This window comes from Peromyscus californicus, unplaced genomic scaffold (assembly GCF_007827085.1).
Source record: "Peromyscus californicus insignis strain IS unplaced genomic scaffold, ASM782708v3 Scaffold_16__1_contigs__length_79575227, whole genome shotgun sequence".
In the NCBI taxonomy this organism is placed as follows: Eukaryota; Metazoa; Chordata; class Mammalia; order Rodentia; family Cricetidae; genus Peromyscus; species Peromyscus californicus.
This window is the reverse complement of record NW_026294458.1, coordinates 13045413-13072676: the sequence shown is the minus strand read 5'-3', so window position 1 is coordinate 13072676 and position 27264 is coordinate 13045413. Positions and strand designations below refer to the sequence as shown.

Sequence of the window (27264 nt, the reverse complement as noted above, 5' to 3'; positions counted from 1 at the left end):
AGTTTGCTCCCTCCCACTGCAGCTAACTTGTTGCTTCTACCTGGTAGACTTTGTGTCCCGGGCATGTGTAATCCACTCCACTTCCAGAACCCACATCTGGGCATCCACTGCTAACTTCAGGTGGCCCTGATGTCGAGGTGTACAGTCTTCTCTGAACCCCCATCGCAGACCTTGAAGCCCACTTTCCCTGCTCACTGCTCCGAGAGTTTAAAGCCTACCCTTGGTAACCTATAGCTACCTATGGTAACATCCAGCTATCAGGAAACTCAGTTTTCAACAGTGGCCTGTTGGTCCACTTCTGCTACTGTAAGTACAAGAGGTGGTACTTCTCCTAAAAGGAGTCATCGTGAATGCACAGTGACAGGTGTGGATCCAATCTCGGAGTTTTACAAGCTAACTCTGGGCCAGGTAGTTCCTTGTCACTGACCCTTGCAGGACAGACAGACAGCAGACGGCAAAGCCTTATACCTCCTTCATCATATGATCTGGAAGAGCTGAGTCGGGTAAAGGTCAGTGAGTATTCCCAGCCACTAGAAGGAGCTAGAGGAGACGCTTTAGAACTACCCAGAGGAGAAAGACCCTTCATAGCCAGCAGGTGGCGCCTCTTGTCCTGAAGCCTTCATTTCTACTGATTTCCAGGAAGGCTCTAAGATAGTGTTTTTGAACCTGTGGGGGGCAACCCCTTTGGGGGTCAAACGACCTTTGATAGGGGTCACATATCAGATATCCTGAGTACCAGATATTTACATTATGATTCACAACAGTAGCAGAATTACAGTTATAAAGTAGCAACGAAATAATTTTATGGTTGGGGTCACCACAACATGAGGAACTGTATTAAAGGGTCACAGCGTTAGGAAGGTTGAGAATCACTGCTCTAAGACAAACTCTATTGTTAGGCCACAGTCTCAATTTCTTTATCTGTAAGATATAGAGAAAGACATCACCGCCTCACAGGTTTGCTCCAAAACAGACTGAGTTAACACCATAGGCAAAGTACCCAGAAGGGTACCAACATGTTAAATATCTTTTTTCATTAAAAAAAAATCATTTGGGTTTATGTTGAAAATATAGATTCTTGGGGCTGGAGGGATGGCTTAGGGGTTAAGAGCACTGGCTTCTCTTCCAGAGGACCTGGGTTCAATTCCCAGCACCTACGGGACAGCTCACAACTTTCAGTAACTCCAGTTCCAGGGGATCCAACACCCTCACACACAGATGCAGGCAAAACACCAATGCACATGAAATAAAATTAATGCATCATTTAAAAATCATATATAAAAAAGGGAAATTACAGACTCACAACAGCCTCCCTCAGGGATTTGACTTTGTAAAGTCTTGTGATGAATCTGAGGCTCCATAGTTTAGAAGTCCCCAGTTCACCAGACATGTGCTGGACATCCCGGTTTGCTCTGCTATGGCTCCTGTGAGGAGCTGAAACTCAGCTCCTGGAGAAACCCTTCCCTGTTCCTACACAAATGACCCTCCCTTCTGAGGGTCTCCATGCCTTGTCTGTGCAAAATTTTTCTATCAAGCCGGTCTGTCTCACTTGCTGGTCATCACAGCTGCATGAAGCCTGGCTCATCTCCAGGCTCTCATCTGCAGCTGCCAGCATCTAGCATCTAGCATAGACAAGGTGCCCCCAGATGTCTGCCTCTAAGTTTAAACTGTTCTGAGAAAGCAGCCATTAGTTCAACATCCCTGGGGACTTCGGAGCAGTAAGCATAGATGTCTGAGTCATGAAGCTCATACGGCTGCATTTCTAGAGGTAGGTGACTTACTCAGTATTAGTTCACATAGGCTCAAGCCTATTCAATTATATCTACCAATATATATATATATATATATATATATATATATATATATATATGTTTTTCAAGACGGGGTTTCTCTGTGTAGTTTTGGTGCCTGTCCTGAATCTCGCTCTGTAGACCAGGCTGGCCTCGAACTCACAGAAATCTGCCTGGCTCTGCCTCCTGGGTGCTGGGATTAAAGGCGTGCGCCACCGCTGCCCGGCTCTAATATATTTTAAAATCATTTCTTCAGTCACTTCCCGGTATGGAAGGAGTTAAACATCAAGTTTCATAGTTCTGTAGGTTTCTCTTCAAAATGGTCAAGACTAGGAGAAGATATTGGTTTGCTAAAGGCTGCTACCCACAGACATGGGCCAGGATGGGGCCAGATGAAATGTGTTCTTAATAAACTGATAGTGAGTGAATAAATGAATGGATACTTACTATCACCAACACTACCCATCCCAAGGGACCAAACTTATCTCCAGAGCTCTCGGGCCGGGCAAGCCTTCCCTGGCAGCCAGAGAGGACAATGCTATCCAGGGACTTGATACCCAGTCTCTACTCCCTGTCTCTTGGCAGCCAGCTGGATGTTCTTTTATAAACTTTACTAACAGCGGAACAAAGGTGACATCAGCCCCCAGGGACCCAGCTGAAACTTCATGTCCTCTTCAGGACTGAGTCCCACCACCACCTGGCCAGTCCCAAGGACTTCCGACAAGGTAAGCCCAGGGCCCAGGCCAGCAGCCAGGGGGACCCTTAGTGCTCTACAACTGGGGCTTGTCCAGAAACAAAGTCAGATAGGCTGTAGACCTGCTCTTCCTTATTTCCCACGTATCTGAGGCAGGGACTCTGGAATATATTTAATTTCTCTCCGTTTCTCCATCAAACAAGAACATAAAATCCCCTGCAGGCTGTCAACCTCTCCCCTGTGTGTGGCCGTGAGTAGGACTAGGTTAGAGGGGTGAACAGGTGGAGGATGAGCCCTGGTTGAGTTCCTATCAAAGGGCGAGCCCCTAACCCTCAATAGAGGCTAATCTGGCATCTGTGCCTGTGAGACTCGCTCTGTCCGTGGGGGAGGAGTGGGGTGTGGGGATGAAAGCCAGACCAGCTGAAACCTCCTTACATTTCTCTGCTTTTTCCACCCAGCTTGCCAAGTCCCAATTCCAAGCTAAGTATGGTATTCTGCCCACTGGTGCCGCTGCTTGGCCTTACCCAGGCTTGCCTGCCTCCTGCCCCCCTCACGAACTTGCTCAAGGTTTAACTTCTAAAGATAAAGCATTTCTCCACGTCTTCACATACCCACACTGCCTGGACTAAGCAGGCCGTTCTAGAACAAATGTGACATCTCAGCCCACAAAGAGACTGGAAGCTGTGACAGGGTCACAGATGGGGACTCAATATTCCTAAAAGGGGTGGTGGTAAAGTCGACCATAAGATACCAATGAAAATGTTCTCTGAGTCTTTTATGATTCCACAGAAAGCAGAATTTCAAAGCCAAATGGGGAGCCTTGAGATTATTTAATCTAAATACCTTTTGGCTGGTAGTACCAACAATTAAAAAAAAATCACATTTCAATAGTAACAGAGCTTGAAGGCAGGCTTCCTGAGTATTAGAAAGGAGTATTAGATGTTCCACAGCATCTGCTTGAATGTTAAAATGCTCTCAGGTTACTTTTAAGTGGAATACAGACCAGAATACTGAAAAGGCCTACTTATCTTTCTTCTAATAGCTGCCTATGGCCAAGTGCTGAACCTCATTCACAAGCACTACTCAACTAATCCCACAGCATTCATGAGGGAGCAACAGGTTCTACAAATAATAACACCAAGGACGGGCAGAGCTAAGTAACTTATCCAAGGTCAAATCATGAGAGGTGCGCTAGGATCTGAGTGAGGGTTATCTGACGCAGGTCTGCACTTTTAACTTTTTTTTTTTTCCTGTCCTTTTTGAGAGGAGCATGCCGAATGTCACTGTGGTGGGGGGAGAAAAGAGGCTCATCCCATTCCCAGGCCCGGTCCTTCCCAGGGAAGAATGCCTGCCAGAGTGGACAGCTCATCTTCCCAAAGATCTGATCCCAAAGTTCAGGGTGCTCAGTGCAATTCTAGGATACCTTGAAAACCCTCGAGTGATCACGCCCTTTCACCTGCACAGCTTCACTTCTGGGATGCAAGCTATGGGTACGCACAGGTGTCAGGGAAAACACATGTGTGCGAGGCTGCAAGCAATGTCTGCAAAAGCAAAAGAAGTCAGGGAACCTCCTGACCTCTTAGCAAAGGCACTTGGCTCAAACGCATGCACTGTGATGTGGCGTGTGTGTACTGTGAGGTCCCTCAGAGCTGGGAGGACGCAGGGCTTGCTATGGTAGTGGTTTACTGAAAACCACACGGTGCAGGACAGTGAGTTCAAGCCACACATTGTGATAAAAGGCAGGACGGTAAAAATGCACATGCTAGATTTTCATAAAGAACTTTGGAAGAATACAACAAAACCCAATAAAACTGTTTACCTCCGGTGGTGTAGAAACAGGGAAGGTGAGTGAACAGATGGGAATAAGACTCCGTTGTGTATTCCCTTAAATTTTTAATGTGATTTTAATTAAAAAGAAATACAGTTCAGCAAAGGAAACCCATGAAAAATGCAGGTGCCTGTGAAGGGCACCTGGCTTAATGATGTGTGTGTATGCATATGAGGGAGGCAGACGTCTGGGGTAGAGAGGAGACAGACAATGGATTCTGGGAAAGCCTTGCCTGCAGGTCATCTGATCCACCCCCCAGACTCTGTATAACCCAGCAGAGAAAGCGCTGCTCTGGCGAGTGAGACATCAAACTAGTTCAACAAGGGAGGGATGGGTGTCAGTAAGAAGCAGCGAAGGGCTGGAGAGAGGGCTCCACTCCAGAATTCTGAGCTCCCAAGTCTGGGGTCCCTTCTCTTTTGCAAGGAAGGCAGGAAGCTCCCCTGTTGCTTCCTTTCCTACCTGACACTACCTTCGGGTGAGAATGCCCCCGCAGAAGCAAGGAACCGGTGATAGCTGAGCTCTATCACAAGGAGACAAAGAGGAAAAGGTTAGAGTGGTCCCCAGGCTGTTGGCAGGCTGCCGCTCAGTGAGTCAGGGCCAGTTCTGGTTCCCACTGGTCAGCCCTGGTCACGGTGCTGGTGAGTATCTTGCCCATCATACCGTGTTGTGCGGTGGAGGTGGCTGGGTGGGGACAGCAGGTTCGGGGGAGGGGGAGGGGCTACAGTGCCACTCACATCTCCAGGACCATGACGATGTTGGCCTTTTCTTCGAAGGCATCCACACACTGGACCAGCTTGGGGTGGTGGAGGCAGTTCATGATGCTGATCTCCTGGCGGATGTTCTCTTTCTCCTTGGCAGAATAGGCCTTGAAAAACTTCCCTGCCCAGATTTTTCTAGTTTTCTTTTCCACAAGTCGGAAGACTTGTCCAAACTTCCCACTGTCAGTGAAAGAAAAGAGAAAAGCCAGGCTGAGCTGAGTTCTCTACAAAGCTGGGGGTGGCAAACTACAGCCCATGAGGCAGATCTGGCCTGACTCTTTTTATGGTAGAGGCTTACTGGAACACAACCACACACCTGCTCACTTACGTATTGTCCACGGCTATATAGCTGAGTAGTCGTGACCCAGGTGTGTGGCTCACAGAGCTAAAATACTCTTGACCAATGAAGAACATCCTACTTAACCTTAAGGGTAGACTTCTTCCCTTCCCTGGGAGGGACCCCTGGAGACGGGCTGAGGTCCTCCTTTCCAAATACAGAACTACTGAATGGCTGTTCTTCTTCCATTCCACTCCAGCACAGATGCTCTGGCAGTGGAGGATGGAGTGGCTTCCCCCACTGGGAGCAGGGAGCTCTTCTTATTCCAACAGGATGACTTCCTCCGCAGAGCTGATAAGAGGCCTACATTGTGCCCTTGGTTCCCCTAAACCATCAGAAATAAAAGCTGAGCCATATTGTCTTTTTTTTTTCCTTAAAAACATATAGCCCAGAGTATCCTCAAACTCACTATGTCCCTAATGACGACCTTGACTTGGAACTTCTGATCCTCCCGTCTTCACTTCCTGAGCGCTGGGATGTGCACCATCACATCTGGTTTATGTGGTGCTGGCGGTGGAATCCAGTTCCTTGTGCCCATTAGGCAAACACTCTACCAACTCCGCTACATGCCCCCCACTGCCCCCCACCATTCACTTTCTTCTGCTTCCCCAGAGACAGAGAGTTGGGGAGAGATGCACAGCTTGTTGGTGTCTGGGCACTGGCGTCCTTTATGTCCTAGGAACGGAGGACCAGTCCATGGCAGTACAGGGCAAGTTCATCTAGGAACTGTGAGGCTCCCTGGGCATGCTCGTGCAACCCCAAAGCTGGCACTGCCGCAGAGAAGGTGCTCGCCAGGCCGGGCTACTTCAGACCCAATGCAAGGGAGGCTAAAGAGAACGCATTCAGATCTGGTCCCTCTGCTTGAGTGCTGTTCTGGGAGCAGAGGCACAGAAAGCCTGGCTTACGGCTCCTACAGAGCTGAGCCTGTACAGAACCTCAGGAGGGGCTCCAAAGAAGGCCCCTGGTGAGGGGTGTGCTTGTGGGTCATTCCCTCCCAGTCTGTAGGCTCTCGGCTTGGGAGGAAGCTGAGTTTAGGACAGCACAGGAAGGGGCCTCTGGGGTGAGCTGTGGGTCCTGCACCACCCTCGCCCTGGGGCCCCAGGGGCCATTTTGAACTCCACTTACGATCCCAGTCGCTCTTCAATGTCATACACATCAGATACTTTCTGTTCAGTGTTAACTGTCACTGTTCGATAATCGACCTCAGGTTCCTTTTCGTCTGCAGGGCACAGGTCAGGGTGAGCGTGAGCCATCGGGTTGCCATCGGGGTCCCCCTTCTCAGCCCCTCCCTCCCGAGAGCCTGGCCCGAAGGCAGCTGGCCTCACTCACCATCATCTGACACTTCCACTTCATCCTTTGGCTCTGGAGGAGACAAGGGGGGACAGAAAGGACATGGCGATCAGTACTGAAGGCCACCTAGAGCAAGGCATGCTGTGGCTTCTCCAGGTGCCAGCACACCCAGATCACATGAGCATCTCCTGAAGTGGGCCAGTCCCTACTGTAAGAAGAGCCAGATGCAGACTGGCGAGCTATGGCCTCCCCCTCCCAGCCTCACTCCTCCACCATGGCTAACCATCATCCCCTCCTCTCACCCAGGGACCCCCAGGCATCTCCCCTTCCACATTCCTTCTAGTCCTTTTGGTATTTCAGAGCCTACATACAACTGCGATGGTCCCATTTTTTTCATGGCTTGAAAGCGAGCAACCTATAATTACTTTCATTGTTAAATCTGTTTATACATTTGTCGAACATTTGTTATTGAATTCTAGCAGTATAGCAAGCATCTTGCCAGTCATGTGGGCACATAACATAACACACACACAAGGCATAGTCTCCCCTCCCTTCCTGAAGCTTATCATTTATTTGTGTAGGCAAAAACCACAGAAACCTGAAGTAAGAATCGATTGCACATGTCATGTAACGATGCATATACCCTTGTGGCAGGAATGCACAGTGAGGAAGGGGACATGAGGACAGTGATAAAGCCTGCAACTGCTCTAAGAAGAAGCCCTTGAGTGGCCTCCCAGGAGCAGATGGGATACAGGGAGGGTGATGGATGGCACACACATGAAGCTAGCAAGTGTCCATGAGTGGCCCACACCAGCTGCTCCCATGCACATGCCAGGAGCGAGGGCCAGGGGAAGAGACAGGGTAGGTGACCCCAGACCTTGTCTACTTCAGAGCCCCAGGGTGTCTTTGGCTCTGACATACATAGAACATCCTGATCTCAGCTAAGTGTCTTTCCCTTTCTGGACCTCGGTCTCCTTGTCTGTAAAAGGAAGGAGCTGTACAGGTGACTTTCAGTGGCCCGACTAGCACGATATGCCGTGTTGTATAATGCTTTGTTCTCCCTCAGCCATCGTGGGGACCATGACGGATGGATGGATGAAGGGAGGTGTCCTGAGGGAACAGAGTGAGCAAGGACATGGCAAAGTGATGACAAAGGTCACTGAAATGGAAATATGTGAGTGTGTGCGAGTGTATTAGGGAGTATGTGTGAGTGTGGAGGATAGTGTGGAAATATGAGAGAGTATGTATATGACAGTAAGTGTGAGCATGTATCCATGAGATAGTGTGTAAATATGTGAGTACAATGATGGTAGTGTGAAAATACATGAGAGTATGAGTGCATGTTGGGGGGCAGTGTACAGGGGATAGCATGGAAGTGTGTGAGTATGAGTGTGACTGTGTCAGAAGGATGTGGGTGTGTGAGTATGTATATATGGGACAGTATGGGAGTGTGCATGTGCAATAGTGTAGAAGTATGTGAGTATGGGTAAGAGGCTAGTATGGATGTGTGAGAGTATGTGTGAATATGCATGCATGAGATAGTGAGGAAATGTGTGACATCAATATCTGTGTGTGGGTTATTTGTAAGTGTGTGAACATGATAGTCTGTTGAGAGTGTATGTGTGCATGGGATAGTGGACAAGTGTGGGAGAGTATATGTGTATAGAATAGTTTTGAAGTGTATGATAATGTGTGTGGGAGTATTATGGAATGGTGTGAGTGTATGTGTGTGAGGCAGCATGTAGGTGTAAGTGTGGAGATGTATGAGCATATATGTATGGGATAGCATAGACTTGTGTGAATGTATATGTATAGGATAGCCTAGGAGTGTGTAACTGTATGTGTGTGTGTGATAGTGTGGAGGAGTGTGACTTCTATGTGGGATGGCATAGAAGTGTGTGAAGGACAGCATGGAAGCATATGACTACGTAAGTGTAGGCTGATGTGGAAGTGTCTGGCTGTATGTATGTAAGTTAGTGTAGAAGTGTAGTTACACGCATGTGGCACAGTGTGGAGGTATGTGAGTGTGCCTAGTACAGTAATATATATAAGAGTGAACACACATGCGAGTGAACATGTATGTGTGTGGGACAGTGTTGGTGTATAAGTGTGAAATACACCTGTGAGGGGCAGCATGAGCGTGTGCATTTGCCCGAGTGCATTGGTATGTGTGTGTGAGGGGTAGTGTGGCACGGGCAAATGTGTGTATGGATGGTGGAATAGTGTCAGTGCATAAGTGTAAGTTAGGCGTGTGTGTGAGAGTGTACAAGTGTGTTAGAGTGTGGAAGTAAGACTTGGGAGGAAAGGCTGACTTCCTGAAGCCACCACCAGAGCAAGGCTGGGGGGGGCAGCTGAGGGGGAGCAGCTGTGGGGGGGCAGCTGTGGGGGGGCAGCTGAGAGGGGGCAGCTGTGGGGGGGCAGCTGAGAGGGGGCAGCTGTGGGGGCAGCTGAGGGAGGGCAGCTGTGGGGGCGCAGCTGTGGGGGCAGTTATGGGGGGGCAGCTGAGGGGGGCAGCTGTGGGGGGCAGATGAGGGGGAGAAGCTGAGGGAGGGCAGCTGTGGGGGCAGTTATGGGGGCAGCTGAGGAGGCAGTTATGGGGGCAGCTGAGGGGGGCAGCTGTGGGGGGGCAGCTGTGGGGGCAGTTATGGGGGCAGCTGAGGAGGCAGTTATGGGGGCAGCTGTGGGGGGCAGCTATGGGGGCAGTTATGGGGGCAGCTGAGGGGGAGGCAGCTGTGGGGGGCATCTGTGGAGGCAGCTGAGGGAGAGCAGCTGTGGGGGCGCAGCTGTGAGGGCAGTTATGGGGGGGCAGCTGAGGGGGGCAGCTGTGGGGGCAGCTGAGGGGGCAGCTGTGGGGGGCAGTTGAAGGAGGGCAGCTGTGGGGGCACAGCTGTGGGGGCAGTTATGGGGGCAGCTGAGGGGGGCAGCTGTGGGGGCAGCTGAGGAGGCAGCTGTGGGGGGCAGCTATGGGGGCAGTTATGGGGGGCAGCTGAGGGGGGGCAGCTGTGGGGGCAGTTATGGGGGCAGCTGTGGGGGGGCAGCTGTGGGGGGAAGTTGAAGGAGGGCAGATGTGAGGGGCAGCTGAGGGGGAGGCAGCTGTGGGGGGCAGTTGAAGGAGGGCATCTGTGGAGGCAGCTGAGGGAGGGCAGCTGAGGGAGGGCAGCTGTGGGGGCGCAGCTGTGAGGGCAGCTGTGGGGGGGCAGCTGTGGGGGCGCAGCTGTGAGGGCAGTTATGGGGGGGCAGCTGAGGGAGGCAGCTGTGGGGGGTAGATGAGGGGGCAGCTGTGGGGGGCAGCTGTGGGGGCAGCTGAGGGGGAGGCAGCTGTGGGGACACAGCTGTGGGGGCAGTTATGGGGGGGCAGCTGTGGGAGGCAGCTGTGGGGGGCAGCTGTGGGGGCAGCTGTGGGGGGGCGGGGGGGGTAGCGGGGTGAGGGCTGTGCACCAGCATGCCGAGCTCAGCAGTGCTCCCAAGCTCCTCGTCTGTGGTGGAGGTGAGAGCCGGGGAGCAGGTGCAGCTGGACTTGTGGGTGGCAAGTGCATCCTTCGGACCGAGGGCAGAACGCACGGGGACCTAAACAGACAACTGGAGGGAGACGAACCCCGGCCCACATAAGGTAAGCACCTCTTGCCAAAAAAGAGTTCCGAGAGCTTAGGAGCATAAAACCAGAAGCTGCGGTCTGTTTAGAGTTCTTAAAATGCTGCTGACGAAGTTTAGTTTTAGAAACCTAAACACAAGGGGCCTGGGAAGAACAACACAGAGGACGGCCCTGGGGAAGCAGAGTGGGCAAGGCCGATGAGGACAGTGTTGGGGGTGGAGGGGGGGCTCACGGATCGCTCTCTGGAACCCATACGGCTGGCACCGAGTGGCTGGCACTGACTGGCACTATGCAGCTCAGCAACGACGGGGATGACCCAGGAGCAGTGCTCCTTCAAGGTTGAGTGCTCAGGGAGGACTGCCTCATTCTGCCCCTGGAATGGTGTCGCTCTAAGGAATGCTGTGAAGGCCACTTCAGGAGCACTTCTCCCAACCGCGGCGGCTCTGGCCCGCAGAACGCCCTAGCGGGGACAACAGGTGGATGTGTCGGCGGCCCCTGGTAGAGCTTTGGGCATCTGTTCCCAGGACTATCTGTGGGCAGCTGGGAAGCCATGATGGGGCTGGACAAGTGTGGAGAGTTGCTAGGAGGAAGAACCGCTGTGGTACGACAGTCAGAAAAGGCGGAAACGTGGCTGTAAAAGGAACTCATGCGGGGGTAGTTTACCACTTAGGAAGGCTGTAAGTGGGGGGAGTGGGCATTCATGTTATGCCTCACACAGGAGGACCGGAGGCATATGGAAGCCATGCCAGGATGCACTAGAACAAGAGGGTCAGCAGATGCTCGGGCTAGTTCATTGATGCTATTTCACATGGGGTTCAAGTCGCGTGGCCCGTGACGATCTGGTAGACGCTAACCACCCGCCCTGGTCTTACAGTCAAGGAAACAGCATTTCTTACTGGGAAGTCCCTTGTCCTGACCTGTGCTGTCTGGTCTGAAGGAGTGATTCTACTTTAATTTGATGATTACCCTTCATTTCTTTGTCTCCTGCTATATCGTGCTGGTGTGAAAGCAGAGCGTTCTAAGCAGCAGAGTGCTGGGAAGCCAAAGCAGGCTTTCTTGGCCTGGAGTCTACAGAAGTGGTTTGTGTTCTGCTTGTGACAGAGTGACTTGTGCCATGAGCTACTCAGAAGCCTTCCCAGCCACCTAGCACAGGCTTTTCTCAGTCAGCCTTGGAGAGGGATTTGGCTCTGGACCTGGCCTCTTACCATTACCCTGCCTCCAATCACAGGGGTGGCTTCCTGGCCTGCCTGCCTGCGTGAGTACCACGCCTGCCCTCACACCTCACAACTTGTCTACTGCAGTTGGGGATCAATGGGGACCAAGCCCTCTTCCCGGAGATTCAAGTTGCCCTCTGTATTGCTCAGGTTAGCCTTCCTCTGAGAGTCCTCCTTAGGATCCCGGGATGCTGGAGTCTGTCTGCCTTCTCATCCTGCCTCCTTTCTAGTTGTGTGGCAAGATGAGCTGAGTGGAGAGGAGAGAAGAGTTGAGGGAAACCATGGTTCAGTGAGCTGAGCTCCTGGACTGTAAACAGTGGTAGCTATCTCAAAGGAGATGAGACTTTGTTTTCCCTCTTTCCATGAAGGAAGGAGATAAAATTACAAAAGAAAGGACTTCAACTTCAAATCTTTTTTTAAGCATCCATGTAGTGGGCTGGAGAGACCGCACAGGGACCCAGGATTGATTCCCAGCACCCACATGGTGGCTAACAACTGCCTGTAACTCCAGTTCCAGGGGATCTGATGCCCTCTTCTGACCTCCTCAGACACCAGGCATACACATGGTGCAGACATACACAGAGGCAAAAATACCCATACACACAATTTTTAAAAACCTGTTTAGAATGAGCCAGAGACCCAAGAGCTCAGTGGAAGGGCTGTTTGGAAGAGGGTTCTGAGATACTTCTGTAAACAGATGAGCGTTATTACCCTGTGATGGCATTAGGAGAAGACCAGCAAAGCTCTGGGGCCCCTCACAAAGCAGATCCCATCAAGTCTCCATGACAGAACTCTGTCCCTTTCTGTACAGAGGACTGCAGTGTGTTCAGTAAACACTAGAGGGCAACCTGGCTCTGGACACCGCCTCTGGGAGCCCTGCAGAGCCGCAGCCTAGCTGTGTAGTTCCAACTGCCCTTGGGTGCAAGGAGCTGACTGGCAAGGTGCCTCAGCCACAGCTGGTTTGCTAATAACTCTGTTCCCTAGAACAAATTAGGAGTAGGGGCAAGGATGGAGAGGACTTCAAAGTCAGAGCGGGATCGGGGGGAGCGGGACCTAAGACTTAGCTGGAATGGAGCAGCAAGGTTGGGGCGGGGGGCTCTGTGTTGCTTAGGTCTGGTGAAACTAGGTAGGATGCTGTCAGGTCAGGGATCTGAAAGATGCCTCTGTCATAGGGAAGCCACTGGAGCTGGTGGGAAGCCCTCCTCTTCAGCCTCCCATGGTATCCCCAGTGCCCGGGGCAGCCCTGGCAACACTGTAGGGATACAGGATGTCTGTGGGTAAATGGAGTGAGGGATGGGTTGAAAATAGAAGGAACCAAGGTCCAAGACAAAGCCGAAGATGGAAGTTGCCAGGACAAGAGCCATGGTAGAATGGTAAGTCAGTCAACACAGGCTGTGCTTTGCGGAGTGAGGGTTAATCGGCATTGCTTTTAGTAAGACCCTCATAGCCCACTACTCCACTGACATGACCTCCTAAGACTTCTACTTCTCCCATCTGCCCACGAATGCTTCCAAACTCACTCCCCACCACACTTCCCAGAGAGCCATTTCCCCTTTAAGTAGAGAGAGCTAGCCTTGCTTAGAACTCACAGCACCTGAGGACTCCACAGAGGACTTTGGCTTGGGGCATCCCCACCCTCCTCTCCCCCTCCCTTTTCCTCCTCTCCTTCACCCCCTCACCCCCGTCCTCTACTCTCAGGCCTAGCTTGTGTGAACTATCCTTCCCCTCCTCCACCCTCTTGGATAAGACAACTGGGCCTGGAGTGGGAGTAGCTTCCTGTCTGGAAGCCCTTGGGTGGCCCGGACCCTTCCTTTGGATTTTAGGCGATTCCCCACTTCTGATTGTCTGTAACAGTGGGAGGGTTCTGAGGCTATATAAGACTGCCTGAGGTGGAGTTCAAGGGCAAGGCCACTGCCCACCAGCATGGCACTCCCCATAATCCTGGGCACTGCAGCTCCGGCCTCCTGAAAGCCATGCCTCACCTCCATCAGGGTCCCTGGATTGATTAGGGAGTCTGGTTGCTTTGGGTTTCTACATCAGGGCCTGGGTAACTTCCAGTCCAGCCAATGAACATGTTTTCTCTTTACCTGTCACTCCCAAAATAATATCCTAAAAACACCCCCTGACCCACCTATCCTGCCTGCTCCCCAAATTGTCCAGTGCAGAAGGATGTGTGTGTGTGTGTGTGTGTGTGTGTGTGTGTGTGTGTGTGTGTGTGTGTGTGTGTGTGTTGGAGTGTTTAGAGGCAGCAGTCCAGCTTCCTTCAGCAACTGTGGCTATCAGGGACCCCTGTCTGTGTCCACCCGAGGGTTCAGAAGTGAAGGTGCCCCGCATGCAGCTGGCTGGCTGGCAGCAAGAAGTTGGTGTGCTTTCCACTGGCGTTTCCTTCCTTCCTTCTGGAGCCCTCATTTGAGGGCTGGTTTATACCTAATTTTGGAAAGCCAGGGGGTCATCATAAAGACAGCTACACATAGGATACCCTGGGTGACATGGTGCTTCCAGGATGGGTCCCTCCCTGTCTCCTTTGATACTGTAGTAGACCCACCATGCTGTCTACTTGACATCCTGAACACCTCTCCAAGAGCACTGTCCCTTCTGTCCCCTACCTTCTCCGTCTTAAGTCCACAGCACTCTTTTCCCTTTCTTTGCGTAAATCTCAGCGTAACAGCCCGTAACTTCCACTCATCCCCTCACCAGGGCAACCCTGGGGAAACTCTATGGGCTTCGACTTCAAAGATCATAATCAGACACCAGCAACTGCAGTGATCCTGAGTCCCCGTCTCTTTGTCTTTAAGAAGTTAACACAGTGCGCTTGCAACTTGTTCCCGCCCCATGTCCACAAGGAACTCCGGATTTCTCACAGTCCTTTATTCTAGTCCCACAGGCTTTCTCACTGTGGCATTAGTGTTGACCTTTTCTAACCTCTGGGTGACCTTATTGGTGTTACTCAGTTGTCTATTAGACAGCAAAGCTTTCCGAATCTACAGCCCTTGTTTGATCCTTCCTCCCATGGCCTGATGACCCCTCCCTTTGGGTATCCCTCAGATACCTCGACTAAACTAGTCTGAAATGAAAACCCTCCTCATCTCCAAGGCTCTCCATTATCTAACCTTCAAGTTCCTCAAGCCAGTGGGGAGACAGCCCGACTAACCTCTTCCCTCAATCTGACCAAAGGAGAACAAGCCCTGGGCTGGACAGCTCTAGAACTCGACAGTTACAGTTCACGCTTCTCCTTACCATTCACAAGCTCTGTGACCTTAGGCACAAAGTTCCACCTGTCTGTCTCCACTTCCCCTCTGTTGGAGGAGGGTAATGGCAATATCTGTGTTACTGGGCTACTAGGACTGAATGAAATGGGGAATGCAAAGTGATGAGGATGCTGTTAGCATATGGCAGATGCCCAGTGGCTAGCATTAGCCACATGACTTAAAACAACAAGCCTCTAATTGTCTCCTGAATGTGTGCTTAGTTATCCAAGCCAGGGACTAGGGAGTCATCTTAGAATCCTCTTATCTCTCTCTAGCCCCCTCACCCCCAAATCATCAAGAGTGGTCCACTCTATCCTATGGGGATTTAGTTCAGCTCTTCCCATTCCTCTACTAGGCTATGATCACAGAGGCTCATCTGGTACCTGGCTGACTCCAGACTCGTCCTTCTAATCCATCATCAATCCTAAGGCTTCTCAAATGTTCATGGGTATATGAATGCCTTCAGGAGCAAATTATGGCAAAATGAAGCTTCAGGAAGCCCGGGGATACCTCAGTTGGGAATACACAAGGCTGCCACTAGACAGCCATATTTGAGTGGCAAAGCTCTATACTTCACAAGTTCCCTTTCTAAAAGACCAGCCACATCATCTCAGTCTCTCGTCTGCAAAGCTTTGGTGAACACTGTAATTCTATCTAAACTATCCTTTTCACTTTCTTCTGTTCTAGCTCTACAACATGTGCCCTCACCACTACACTAGAGCTTCTCAAATGCCACCTGCTTCTGCCACTTCCTACCCTTGCTCAGGCTGTGTCCTTTGTGTGGAATGCCCTTCCTTATCCCCCCTGCTTCTCAGTGTCCCAGTCCTTTTTCCAAGACACAGCTTACGTGTCACCTCCTCCAAGAAGTTTTTCAGCCTCCCTGGCAAGATTTTCCAGGTTTACTGTGCTGTCCTTTTGTCTCTGTATTTACATCACCCTGGTGAGATGCATTCTATCTCATTGTAGTTACTTGTATATTCTTCCTTCAACTTAAGTTCCTTATCGTATCTGTCCTGTATCCTAAATCCTGACATCGGGCAGACACTCACTTGTGAGAGCAACAGAAACAGAGCCTGAGGTCTGCCTCACAGCCTGCCTGCTGCTGAACACATCATTACCCTCTGGTGGCAGGGTAACAGAATTTCTGGCACAATGTTTTCATTGAGTATGATATCAGATATCATACCCTAGGAAGGTATTTTGCTGAACCACATCCTCAGTGCATTGGCTAACGAGTTTTTGAAAGGCCCTACGAACTTCTTTCAAAGTGTGAGTCAGAAACACAGTCTTAGAAATCAAGACCACCAAAGGCCTTGCCAATCACCCCTCTATGTCTAGTCTCTCTGAGTCTCCCTCCCTCTGTGGAATCTGCCCAAATTCATGCAGAGTTATTTCAAGCCCATGAAGAAATGAAGGCAGCCTACCCTCAGGTTTCTCTCCCACAGCTGTGAGCTCAGACTCCTGGCTTGGCTCGCTGGTTCCATAGACGTTGACTGCACGTACTCGGAATTTATACTCGCGGTCAGGCAGCAGGTCTTGGACATTAAAAGAGGTGCTGCGGCACGTGGCTAGTTCTTTCCACATCTTGTCCTCAGTGTCCCAGATTTCAACATTGTAGGACTGTACGGCACTGCCGCCATCATATGAAGAGCCATACCAGGACAGGGTCAGCGAGGAACTCCGTATGTCCGAAGCACAAGGTGTGCCAGCTGGGGGGTCTGGCTTATCTGGAGATGAAGAAGTATAATGTCACTCAAGTTCTATAGAACTACAGAGAAAGAACTTCCCTCAACCCCAATGCTGAGAATAAAATCTAGGATGCCTCTCTCTCAAACACACATCCCACCCCAGAGTCAACCAGTCCTAAACTGACAACATTCTTGAATTAGCTCTGCCACGAGGAGAAACTGGCTAGTGAATTCAAGCTCAGTTCCCCATGTCTTGTTCTAACTTTTCACAACATTCCTGGGTTAGCAATGCACAAACTTACCAGTACTGGAAGTCCCATATATACCTTCCTGCTTGAAAGAAACTCCATCTTTGGCTAATTGTTCAGACCACAATTCGTGGTTTCCTGTGCTTTGTCCAAGTCATAAACATATTTTTTTTTTCAGAGTAAACAGATCTAGGAGGCTGTGTAGGAGCTGTGCACTATTTCCCATGAAAAATAGGTTTTGAGAGAAAGTTTTGTGTGTGTGTGTGTGTGTGTGTGTGTGTGTGTGTGTGTGTGTGTGTGTGTGTGGTCATATGTCTTTCAGGCTCAAAGCCAGAGACCTATAACATCACTTTCTCTGGAACTTGGGAAATGCAGTTCCATTAAGGGGCTTGATAGCACAGCAGAGAATTTCGTTAAGTCAGGTAGATCGGGCTTTGAACACAGATCTGTCCCCATTCTGTAACTATTAGATGCTCTGTGCCTCAGTTTCTTTATCTGGACAGAGTGCGGTGAGGCATTCGTAGATGGTGGTTGACTTGACCAATCATTATTACTAAGGAGCTTATTTCTAATCTTATAGTGGATGAAAACAACAACAACAACAACAACAAAAACCTACTTGTGTCTTACCTCTTTGTTGCTGTTTTGGATTTTGGTGCTGCAGAATACCACACATGCCAAACACATGCTTTACCATCAGGCATCAACCCTTACCCAACATCTTCAGCTTTCATGGGACTGGTATGCAAAAGTGAACCACAACTGTAAATCATCACTGTCCCTGACTAAGGGATAGAAAATGAAGACACAAAAGAGAAGTGACCCTTTTGGCCGGCTGCCTTCCCACTCAGATGACCTTGGCTTAGACCAGTAATGTTGCTCATTTCAGGCCACATCATGGCAGCCAACAGTTTAACGAGGTCCCTGAGTTTCCCTGCATGCTGTTAGTTGCTTATCTGAACAAAACTATTTTTTTCTGGTTAGTTTCTGCAGTGTTTGGTTAGTTACACGTATCTGTAAATTACAGAAAACCCTTCATCCTCAATCAACCAAGCTTGAGTTCCCTCACAAAATAGCAATTAAGACCACATTATGTGGATTTGTATGTGAATGCCAGTAAATTTAAGGCCAGGTTGTCTGTCTTTCTTACTGGGAAAACAGTGTTAACATGTACCTCTTAGGATTTCTGCAAATCCTGAGTAAACAAAGACAGACAGGTAAATAACTGACTTCTATCTCCTCTCTCAGTCCCAGCCAGACAGGAAGGCCCAAGGGATTCTGACAAATGACCCTATGATCCTGTGAAGAAACATCTGTATGTGCCTATACACACACACACACACACACACACACACACACACACACACACACACACACGCATGCAAATATAAAAGTACACATTCATATGTACACACATTCCTGTCGTCCCCTCCTCCATTTTAATTCTTTTCTTCTCTCTTTTTATTTATTCATTTTTTAAATAGGGTCTCATGACCCACAGTGGCCTTGAACTCATTCTCTAGTCAAGGATGATCCTGAACTTCGGATCCTCCTGACTCCGCTTTCAGAGTACTTTGATCAGAGGCATGTGCCAGGACACCTGGTTCATGTGGTGCTGGGGCCTCGAACTCAGGGTTTCATGCTTGCTAGACAGGCACTCTATCAGCTGAGCTCCACCCCCCAATCCCAAGTCTCCCTCTTCCATAGTCCAGCTTAATATGTACTGCCTGGAGTTCATTTGTGCCCAGAAACCAAAGGCTGGCTCTGCTCTGAGAGGGACTCTGGGATCATGTCACAGCCACCCCCCATCACTGCAGCCCGCGTCACAGGCAGGCTGGTGGCCTCCTGTAATGGAGACAGTTTCAGTGGTTGTTTAAGTCATGGCAGGGCCACTTCCCAGTGTCACAGTCATGCTGGAGGCCTCCTGCAATGGAACCACTTTCACTGGTTGTTTAAGATGTTCTCTTAGAAAATCTGTTTGTTCTGAAGGATATATTGGTCTTTTTAGAAACATTTCTGGTGTTGGCAAAGATGTTTATTATTCTAAATCCTCTTAGAGGCAAGTGGTTCAAGTCCTCTGGAAACCAGCTAAGGAAGTAAAAGAGCCTGCTGGGGGATGAAAGGTCCTCACTGTCCCCACCCCAGAGCTCCTGGCAGACTTAGTCATGGAGGTTTATACAAGTGAATGCACTGTCCATTGGCCGATTCCCTCCTCTCTGCTTTGCTTTAGAAAAAGACAGTTCTCAGGGCGGTGGTGGCGTACGCCTTTAATGCCAGCACTCGGGAGGCAGAGCCAGGCGGATCTCTGTGAGTTCGAGGCCAGCCTGGTCTACAGAGCGAGATCCAGGACAGGCACCAAAATTACACAGAGAAACTCTGTCTTGAAAAAAGAAAGAAAGAAAGAAAGGAAGGAAAGAAGGAAGGAAGGAAAAAAGAGAGAGACAGTTCAGGGAGATCAGTATTGCTCAAGAGTTGCTATGTGTACCTATCCTGAGACAAGCATCTCTAACTTACATGGGATGGGAGTTTCCCCGCAGGCAGCACAATAAGGTGCAAAACGTGGGCAGGGAGGCTTGCATTCCAAGTAAAAGTTGCCACTGTGAAGGAATCTGGTGCCTAATAAAGAGTTCAGAAGTCCCAGAAGTTTGGGATCCCTCCTCCATGCATGTCCTCAGAGATATGGGCTGTGTCTGACACTCTCTGTTCTTTCCAACCTACAGAGCCCACAGGAGTTGAACTGACCAGCGATGAGAACCCTTGGGTGGGTGGGACCAGGGTTCTCCCATGAGCCTCCTTGCTAAAGACAGGCACTTTCAGCCAGGGCAGTACATGGCAAACAACAGACTGGCTTGGTGTCTGCAGCTGGACCCACGCTTCCTCAGAATTCTCCCAGGGCTCCCTGGAGACAGGGCTGCCAGAATGGGAAACCCTTCCAAGGGAAGGCTTCTCATAGCTCCAGCTGCAAGATTTTGTGCTCGGTAAAGGGTTCCTATTGCTGGGGAAATGGATGACCTTGTCTGCAAGGCTTCCCACTAGCCCGGCTAACCCTTGCCCGCTTCGTGTTTGCCCACACCAAGTCTGTCTGCGAGCCTCTAAGCCCACCTAGATGGCTATCCACAGATCCCGCATTCAACAGCTGCTGGGCTGAGCTGCAGCGCACTCTTGGAAAGGGACTCTCCGAGGAGGCTGAGGCTTTGTTCACAGTGTGCTGGTTAGTCTTAACTGTCAGTCTGACACAACCAAGAATCAGCTGGGAAGAAAGTCTTCACAGGGAATTATATAGAGCAGGTTGGCCTGTGGGCACGTCTATGGGGAATGTCTTGATGGTGAATTGATGCCAGAAGACTCAGGCCATCGGGGATGGATGTCTAGCTTCCCTAGGCAGGGGGGTCCTGAATAGTATGAGGGGAAGAGCTAGCTGAAACCAAGAGGGTAAACCAAGATGCATTTAGCCTCTTTGCTCTTGACTGTGGGTGTAAAGGGACAGGCTGCTTAAGTTCCAGCCTTGGATGCCCTGAAATGATGGACTGTCACCCTGAGTTGTAAGCCAAATACCCCACCCCCACCCACCACCCAGGGTGTTATCAGAGCAAACTGGAACACTCACTGGTGAGCGACAAAGCCCCTGGGAGAGTCCCACAGCTACACCCCGACAGCTTGGTCCTCTCTAGGGCACCAGGCAGAATGAGATGAAGGGAGTATCTTGCTTTATAGGGATGAACCAAGCACCTCCGAGGAGTATCTCCTGCCCTTTCAAATACACATGTTTCAACCAAGCACCTCTGAGGAGCATCTCCCGCCCTTTCAAATACACACATTTTAGACTCAGAAGGTATTTAGTGTATGTTGTGTGTCTAGGGTTCTCTCTACTTTGTTTTTCTCCTTTAGAGTTAGATGGAGGCCTGTTTTTCTCATGCTGGGTGAGTGACATTAAAGAATCCATCTGGATCTACCGCCCCTCCACCCTCCTCTCCCAGGGCACACAGAGCAGTGGTGCAGGCGCAGGCCCAGACCAGGCAGCGTTGCTAATTCTTACACTGCTTCTTAAAATATTATAATAATTAGTCTCGGAAATAGCCAAGGATCCTTCACTGAAACTGAGGGAAGGGCTAGTTTTTATTGATTTGAAAATATGAATCATGGGTGATCTGAAAAGAAATAGCTCTTCAAAGAATATGCCATAAGAGATTTCTGCAGCGAATGAGTACATGTTTCATTTAACTGGCCTTATTTAGCTGGCCCATCAAGTGGATGCTTTTCAAGTGCTTGAAAACTGTCTGGAGTAGGTGGAACAATTTCTGTTTTATCTCATTTACGTTTACATCTACTTAGTAAACGCTGATCAGATAATATGCAGATGTCCCTGGAGACACAGAGGTAAATCAGCTTAATCCTGGTTTACTTTGGCCTAAGTCTAAATTCACGGGCTCTGAATGAATGTAGCTTTGCTGTGGCCATCAATACAAGTCCTCATTTTATTGAGTGAGTCTATTCTTAGCTCCAGGGTGGGGGAGGCAGACAGAAAGCTTGCACTCCATTCCATTCCCCTCCCAGGACGGCATTTAACATGTTGCTTCTGCCAGCTGGCAGGCGGCCACGCCGATGGCCCTGTCAGCACTGGCCGTGGAGAATAAGAAACTCAACCATAAAAGGCCAGAACTGCAGCTCCTTCCAGTGGGGCTGGGGGGGAGGGGCGTGTGGCACCGCACAGGGGCGGCCCCAGTGGGGGCAGGGGGCACTGGGTCCAGAAAAGCAGTCCAAAGTTTCTGAGCCCAAGGATACCCACACAGAGGCAGATGAATGGGAAACACGGAGGAAGAGCAGGTCCTCATGCCTGGTGGTAGCACTGGGGTGTGAGCCGATCAATACTTTCAGGTATGGGTCTAAATGTACAGCAAGTGGGATCGCCAGTACCAATCCCCCAAAAGTTCCTGACTCCTTGGGAAATTATAGAAATCAACACCCAGAGTCACCAAAGAGAGAAAGAGGGTGGATTGGGTTCTCCTTTAGGCGAGAAGCTCATTCCATGACCCCTTGGTACACTCACTTCCCAGAACCCTGATCTAAGGAAGCAAAGAGAGGGAGGGGTCAGAGGAAGAGGAAAGGAAAGGAGGGACCTGGGTCAGAGTGATGGGCACTGAGTGAAGACACAGACAGGGAGGGGAAGGACAAGAGAGAGCAGAGATAAATGGAGTCCGTGGTGGGAGTGTGCACGGATGCTCTGTGCTCTTGAACCCTCTTCTCTAAGAACTCACTCTTTCCTACTGCTTAGGGCCCCCGAGAGAGATGCTGCAAGGCTCCCCAGGGCTCAAGGTGGGAAATTTTATGGGGCACAAAGGTCAACAATTAACTCCCTAGCATGTGGCAGCTCTCCAGACTGCATGTCACCCAGAAGAGTTCCCCAGCCAGAGGTTTCTTCATCTTGGAGACATTCTTCACTCTTTGCCCATCCACAGGCCCATGGGTACCTCTGAAGGACAGGTGCTGGAGAGGGTGAGGCTACATCTCCCCGTAGTTTCCCTTCTAGGTTGGAAACATACCTATCCATCTTGAGCCTAAGGTGAGGGTATGAGATAAAGATGGAAGAGGAAAACTGGACTGAAGCCAAGGACCATACAGGGACAGAGCTAAGCGTCTAAGTCATTTCCAACCGCCAACTTTATCCCTGGAGAATTCCACAGACGGATTCCGATGCATGAGTTCTAACCACTGTGGCCCACAGTCCTTTTCTAAAATCCTTTTCTTCTGTAGGTCCAAGGCTAGGCTGTGAGCCCTGCTGTGAAGCTGGGGTGCAGTCTTCACACTGAACCCAAAAGAGATCCTTTTTCTAATTTTTACAAACAAAACCCTATAACCTTGAGAGTCAAGATTGACTGGAAAAACCACTCAAGTCTACTGTGCATGCCAATAAATACCAGGTCAAAGTCCTTCATGCACCCAATATGTGGAGGCCCACACAGGCACAAAACAGTCTGCTATCCACCTAGCTGCCCTTTCGTCCCTCTCCTGTCCTGTGCACCTGCCACATGGGGAACCATGACAGGAAAGGCACTGAGCATCACCCATGGGAGGAAAACACTGAGCAATTTAGATGTGTCAGAAGACGGACTAGGGCACCGGGATAGTTACTAGGAAGGGGACATGAAAACTTGAGACTCAGTCTAAATGCGGGTTCAACTTAGCGGGGAGTCACAGATAAGGAAAGGGGAGGGAGTTGGGATTGGGAGTCACGTGACCTCAGAGGAGCAGTCTCTGCAGACCAAGGGTCATGGAAGCAAGGGGCAGGTAGCTGCAAAGTGCCAGGGGAGAAGGAGAGGAGGTTCCTCTGCCACAGGGTTTGCCCAGGGTTGGGGGTGGGGATACAGAAAGCAGAGCAGGGCAAGAAGGCAAATCACAGGAGGGTAATTAATGCCTGTGCATGTGGCTAAGATGGCGACTTCTCTTGATGCCGTGAGGAACAGGAAGAGAATGAAAAGTTGAGTGAAGTAGGGATGGTGGAGCCCCAGTGGCCCAGGAACTGGACCAAAGAAAAGAACCTTCACAAAGGCAAAGGGGAGCCATTAGTGGCATGATATACAGATACCTGGAGGCCACCAAGTTCAGCAGAGTCTTGCCTCATGTCTTGTAGTTCTAAGTGAAGCCAGAGGGTAAGGGCTTTGTTTGTGTGTTGGGGGGGATGGGAAACATGTCTCAAGAAACAGCATTGGCCTTCAGGACAAGGACAAAGAGTTCTGAGGGGCACTGATATCTCAGCTAGCCCCGGGCACCCAGGGTATAGCTTGGAGTGTACAGGTGATATAATCTTCATGCTCCAATGCCCTGTGGAGGTGGCATTGATTCTGGGTGGCGATTTGCAGGGTATGGCCATTTGGATCAGCTATTACCCCATAAGTCTAGGGCATTTGGATATTTGGTTCCCAGTTGGTGGTTGTTTGAGGAGAATATGGAGGTGTGGATTTGCCAGGGGAAGTATGTCACTGGAGGTAGGTTTTGAGGTTTCCAAAGCCTTGAGCCATTTCAAGTTCGCCCTCTCTGCTGCTTGTAGCTTGAGATGTGAGCTCTTAGCTACCGCTCCAGTGCCATGCCTGCCTGCCGCCATGCTCCCCACCTTTCTGGTGATGGACTCTTGTCCCTCTAGAACCAAAAGCCCCAAATAAACCCTTCTACCCAAGCAATAGAAAACCTAACTGAGACACAAAGGGACTGAGATGGTGGTGGACATGAGGCAGAGGAAGCTTAGGTGCCAACAGGAGGACCTGGCATGGGAGGGCTCAGGGTCTCCAATGGCCAGGAAGGCAGAGAGGCAAGGAGAGGAAGGTGCTAGGGGCGTGAAGCAGAGGCAGGTACGGAGTCCTGCATCAGTTTGCATGATACTGTGTGAGAGTCAGGGACAGAGAAGGGAACTAGGTAGCAGAGAGGTGCTGATGCCCTGGGGTTCACGCCTTTGGCTTCCCCCATTCCTCCGCCTCCCAGCGGAGTGGTTCTGGGGCTTACCCACGACTGTGAGGTTGACTTGGGCCTGCCTGCTGCCCAGCTTGTTCTCCACCACCAAGGTGTAGCAGCCGCAGTGCTCCTGGCGCGCCGCCAGGATGGTGAGCTTGCTGCTGCTCTCACTGGTCTCCACCTTGATGTGCTCGCTCTCCTGGATCTGCAGGGAGAGGCGGGAGTGAAAAGGACGGACGGGCAGGACATGGGGGAGGGGGCAGGGGGTGTTCCATCTTGTCCATTGTGTGTGTCTGTAATGCTGCCACCGCTGGGGAAGCGGAGGCAGGAGGATGCCCGGTGCTTGCCAGCCAGTCAGTCTAGCACAACTGGTGAACTCCAGGCCAATAAGACATTTCGTCTCAAGGGAGGTGGACGGCTTGCCTGAGGATGACAGGGTGACACCTGAGATTGTCCTGTCTGTCTGTCTGTCTGTCTGTCTCTCTCTCTCTCACACACACACACACACAAATAGAAAAGAAATAAGCTAATAGGGGGGCAATTCATGCTACAGCACAGATAAATCCTGAAAACAAGAACAACACGCCCCCTCTCCCCAAAACCCCAAACACTGAGAGACAAAAGATGATGTGATAGGTTGCATGGTTCCATCTACCTGAAGTGTCCAGAACAGACAAATCCATAAGGATAAAATGAAGGCGAGTAATGGCAGAGAGTGGGGGAAGAGTCCATGATACTGATTTCTAGGGTGAGGAATTATAACGCTAGTGCTCGTACAATCATGTGCATTGACTAACATCATTGAATTGTATATGGTGGTTTTAATACCATTGAATTGTATACAGTGATTTTTAATGAATTAAAGTTAAAAATTTAGCCGGACACAGTAGCACAGGCTTGTGATCACAACTGCTCGGGAGTCAGATGGATCACAAGTTCAAGGCCAGCCTGGACAACTTAGTAAGACCTACCTCAAAAAGCAAAAAGAAGACAAGATATATATAGCTAAATGGTAGAGCACTTGCCCAGCGTATGTGAGGACTAAACCTAAAATTCAAACCTTAGTACAGGAAAAAAAAAATTGTAGTTCCTCATGGTGTTTTGAATGAAAGTGGTCCCCACAGGCTCATGTATTTGAATGTTTGGTTCCCGGTTAGTGGTGTAAAGTTTAAAACGTATGGCCTTGTTGGAGGAGGTGTGTCACTGAGGGTGGGCTGTGAGGTTTCAAAAGCCCATGCTAGGCCCAGTCTCACTCTCTCTGTCTGCATTCTGCGGACCAGGATGTAAGCTCTCAGCTACTGCTCCAGTGCCATGCCCGCCTGCCTGCCGCCATGCTCCCCAACTCTGATGGTCATAGACTTGCCCTCTGAAACTAGTCCCCAATTAAATGCTTCCTTTTGTAAGTTGCTTGGTCATGATGCTTCTTCACAGCAACAGAACAGTGACCAAGACATCCTTCAATTGTGTCAGCGACATTTCATGCACTCATCATACAGGGCCGGTGGCCATCACACTGGATAGCACAGATACAAAAGTTTCATTAACTGCAGAAAGTTTTCTACTGAATCTGATTAATTGGCTCTGGAAAGGGATGAGATTCTGCCTTATCCATCAGTCTAGGAGGAGCAGATCACATTTTCTTCTCCACCTCCACTGAAACCAGCTCTGTTTTCCCCTCAGATACTTGTGGCTCATCTCTTGGCTATGATAATTTTCATGGTATGGAAACAGTGAGAGGCTTACAAAGAATCCTCACACCTTCTGTAGGGTTTCTAATGCAGGACCAGGCCATTACTCTGGGGTGTCTGCTGATCACACACATGAGTACCATTACCCGGTGAAGAGCTGGGTCCTCCAAATTTCTCTACAAGCTGTTTATTTGGAAATTCAAATGCTTTCATAGGGAGCAAAATCATAAATTGTAACAATACTTCTAGGTCATTCAGACACAATTCTATTTAATATGTAATGTATGTCCCCAAATACCTAGGCTTGCTTTGATCTTTTGGCATGTGGTAAGTGGAAGCTGTAACCAGGTGGGAACCACAGAAGTGATGGTGTCTGAGAGGTCATCTGAGGGCTTTGACTTCCTGCCTCCAAAACCAATTCTATGCAGATGGACTCAGGTGAGGGCAGGAGTGACTGTATTAAACAAACTGCTTATAAAAACAGGGCTTATTGGTAGACGCAGAAGAAAAGACTAGTACGAACTCAGCTTTGGTGGTAGGTTACCTCTCCCATTTCATTCTTTCTTTTTTAACAATCCTTTTCTTTTTTCTTTTTCTTTTTTTTTTTTTTTTTTTTTGGTTTTTCGAGACAGGGTTTCTCTGTGTAGCTTTGCGCCTTTCCTGGAACTCACTCTGTAGCCCAGGCTGGCCTTGAACTCACAGAGATCCGCCTGGCTCTGCCTCCTGAGTGCTGGGATTAAAGGCGTGTGCCACCACCACCTGGCCCTTTTCTTTTTTCAATAACTGGTTTTTGTGATGCTAGGCACGTGTTCTACTATTAAACTATGTCTCTGGGCCTTTGTGCTTTATTTGGGCAGGATCCTGTAAGGTTGGCTGGGCTGTCCTGGATCTTACACTTCTCTTGCCTCAACCTTCCAAGGGCTGGGATTCCAGGCATGCACCACCATGCCCAGTGTGCATTTCCATTTCCAAAGGGGAGAAGAGCAATGCACTCTCTCCACTACAGCATCTCTGGTCTTTTTGGCCCATGGGCGATAAGTTGTCCTTAGGCCACCCTGCTTCCATGACTTACCTGCTTTCGGAACTTCATCCATGTGCAGGTGATGGGCTGGGTACCAGTCACTTTCCCAAACAGCTCCACAGGCTCTCCTGCGCGTACCTTCTGGTCCTCGGGGAACTGGATGATCTGAGGGGGCATAGCTAGGAGGGGGCAATTAGAAAGTGAGGAGGGGGCCTTAGACACGGGGGTCTCACTTCCCTTCTGGAATCTTCGAGATAAGAATGGAGGTACTGACCCCTGTTCCAAAAGACCTGAGTTCGGGGACCTTGCTAGCCTTGTTTCCTCTTTAGAACGCCCAGAAGTGACCCCCACACAATTTATACAACACAGTTCTTCATGGTGGGTTGTGGTGGGATTTGTGCCTCCCCCGAGGAATGAATCTCTGT

The 27264-nt window shown here is 50.0% G+C and overlaps 1 protein-coding gene across 1 annotated transcript in view; it reads right to left on the bottom strand.

The window, feature by feature from the left end:
* Window positions 1-27264, bottom strand: part of Mylk (myosin light chain kinase) — a 208183-nt gene that overhangs the window by 25749 nt on the left and 155170 nt on the right. The window contains 6 exon segments of the mRNA XM_052740431.1: window positions 5047-5250; window positions 6533-6626; window positions 6737-6769; window positions 16176-16478; window positions 24182-24335; window positions 26891-27018. Of these exon segments, the coding sequence (XP_052596391.1) occupies window positions 5047-5250; window positions 6533-6626; window positions 6737-6769; window positions 16176-16478; window positions 24182-24335; window positions 26891-27018 (916 nt within the window).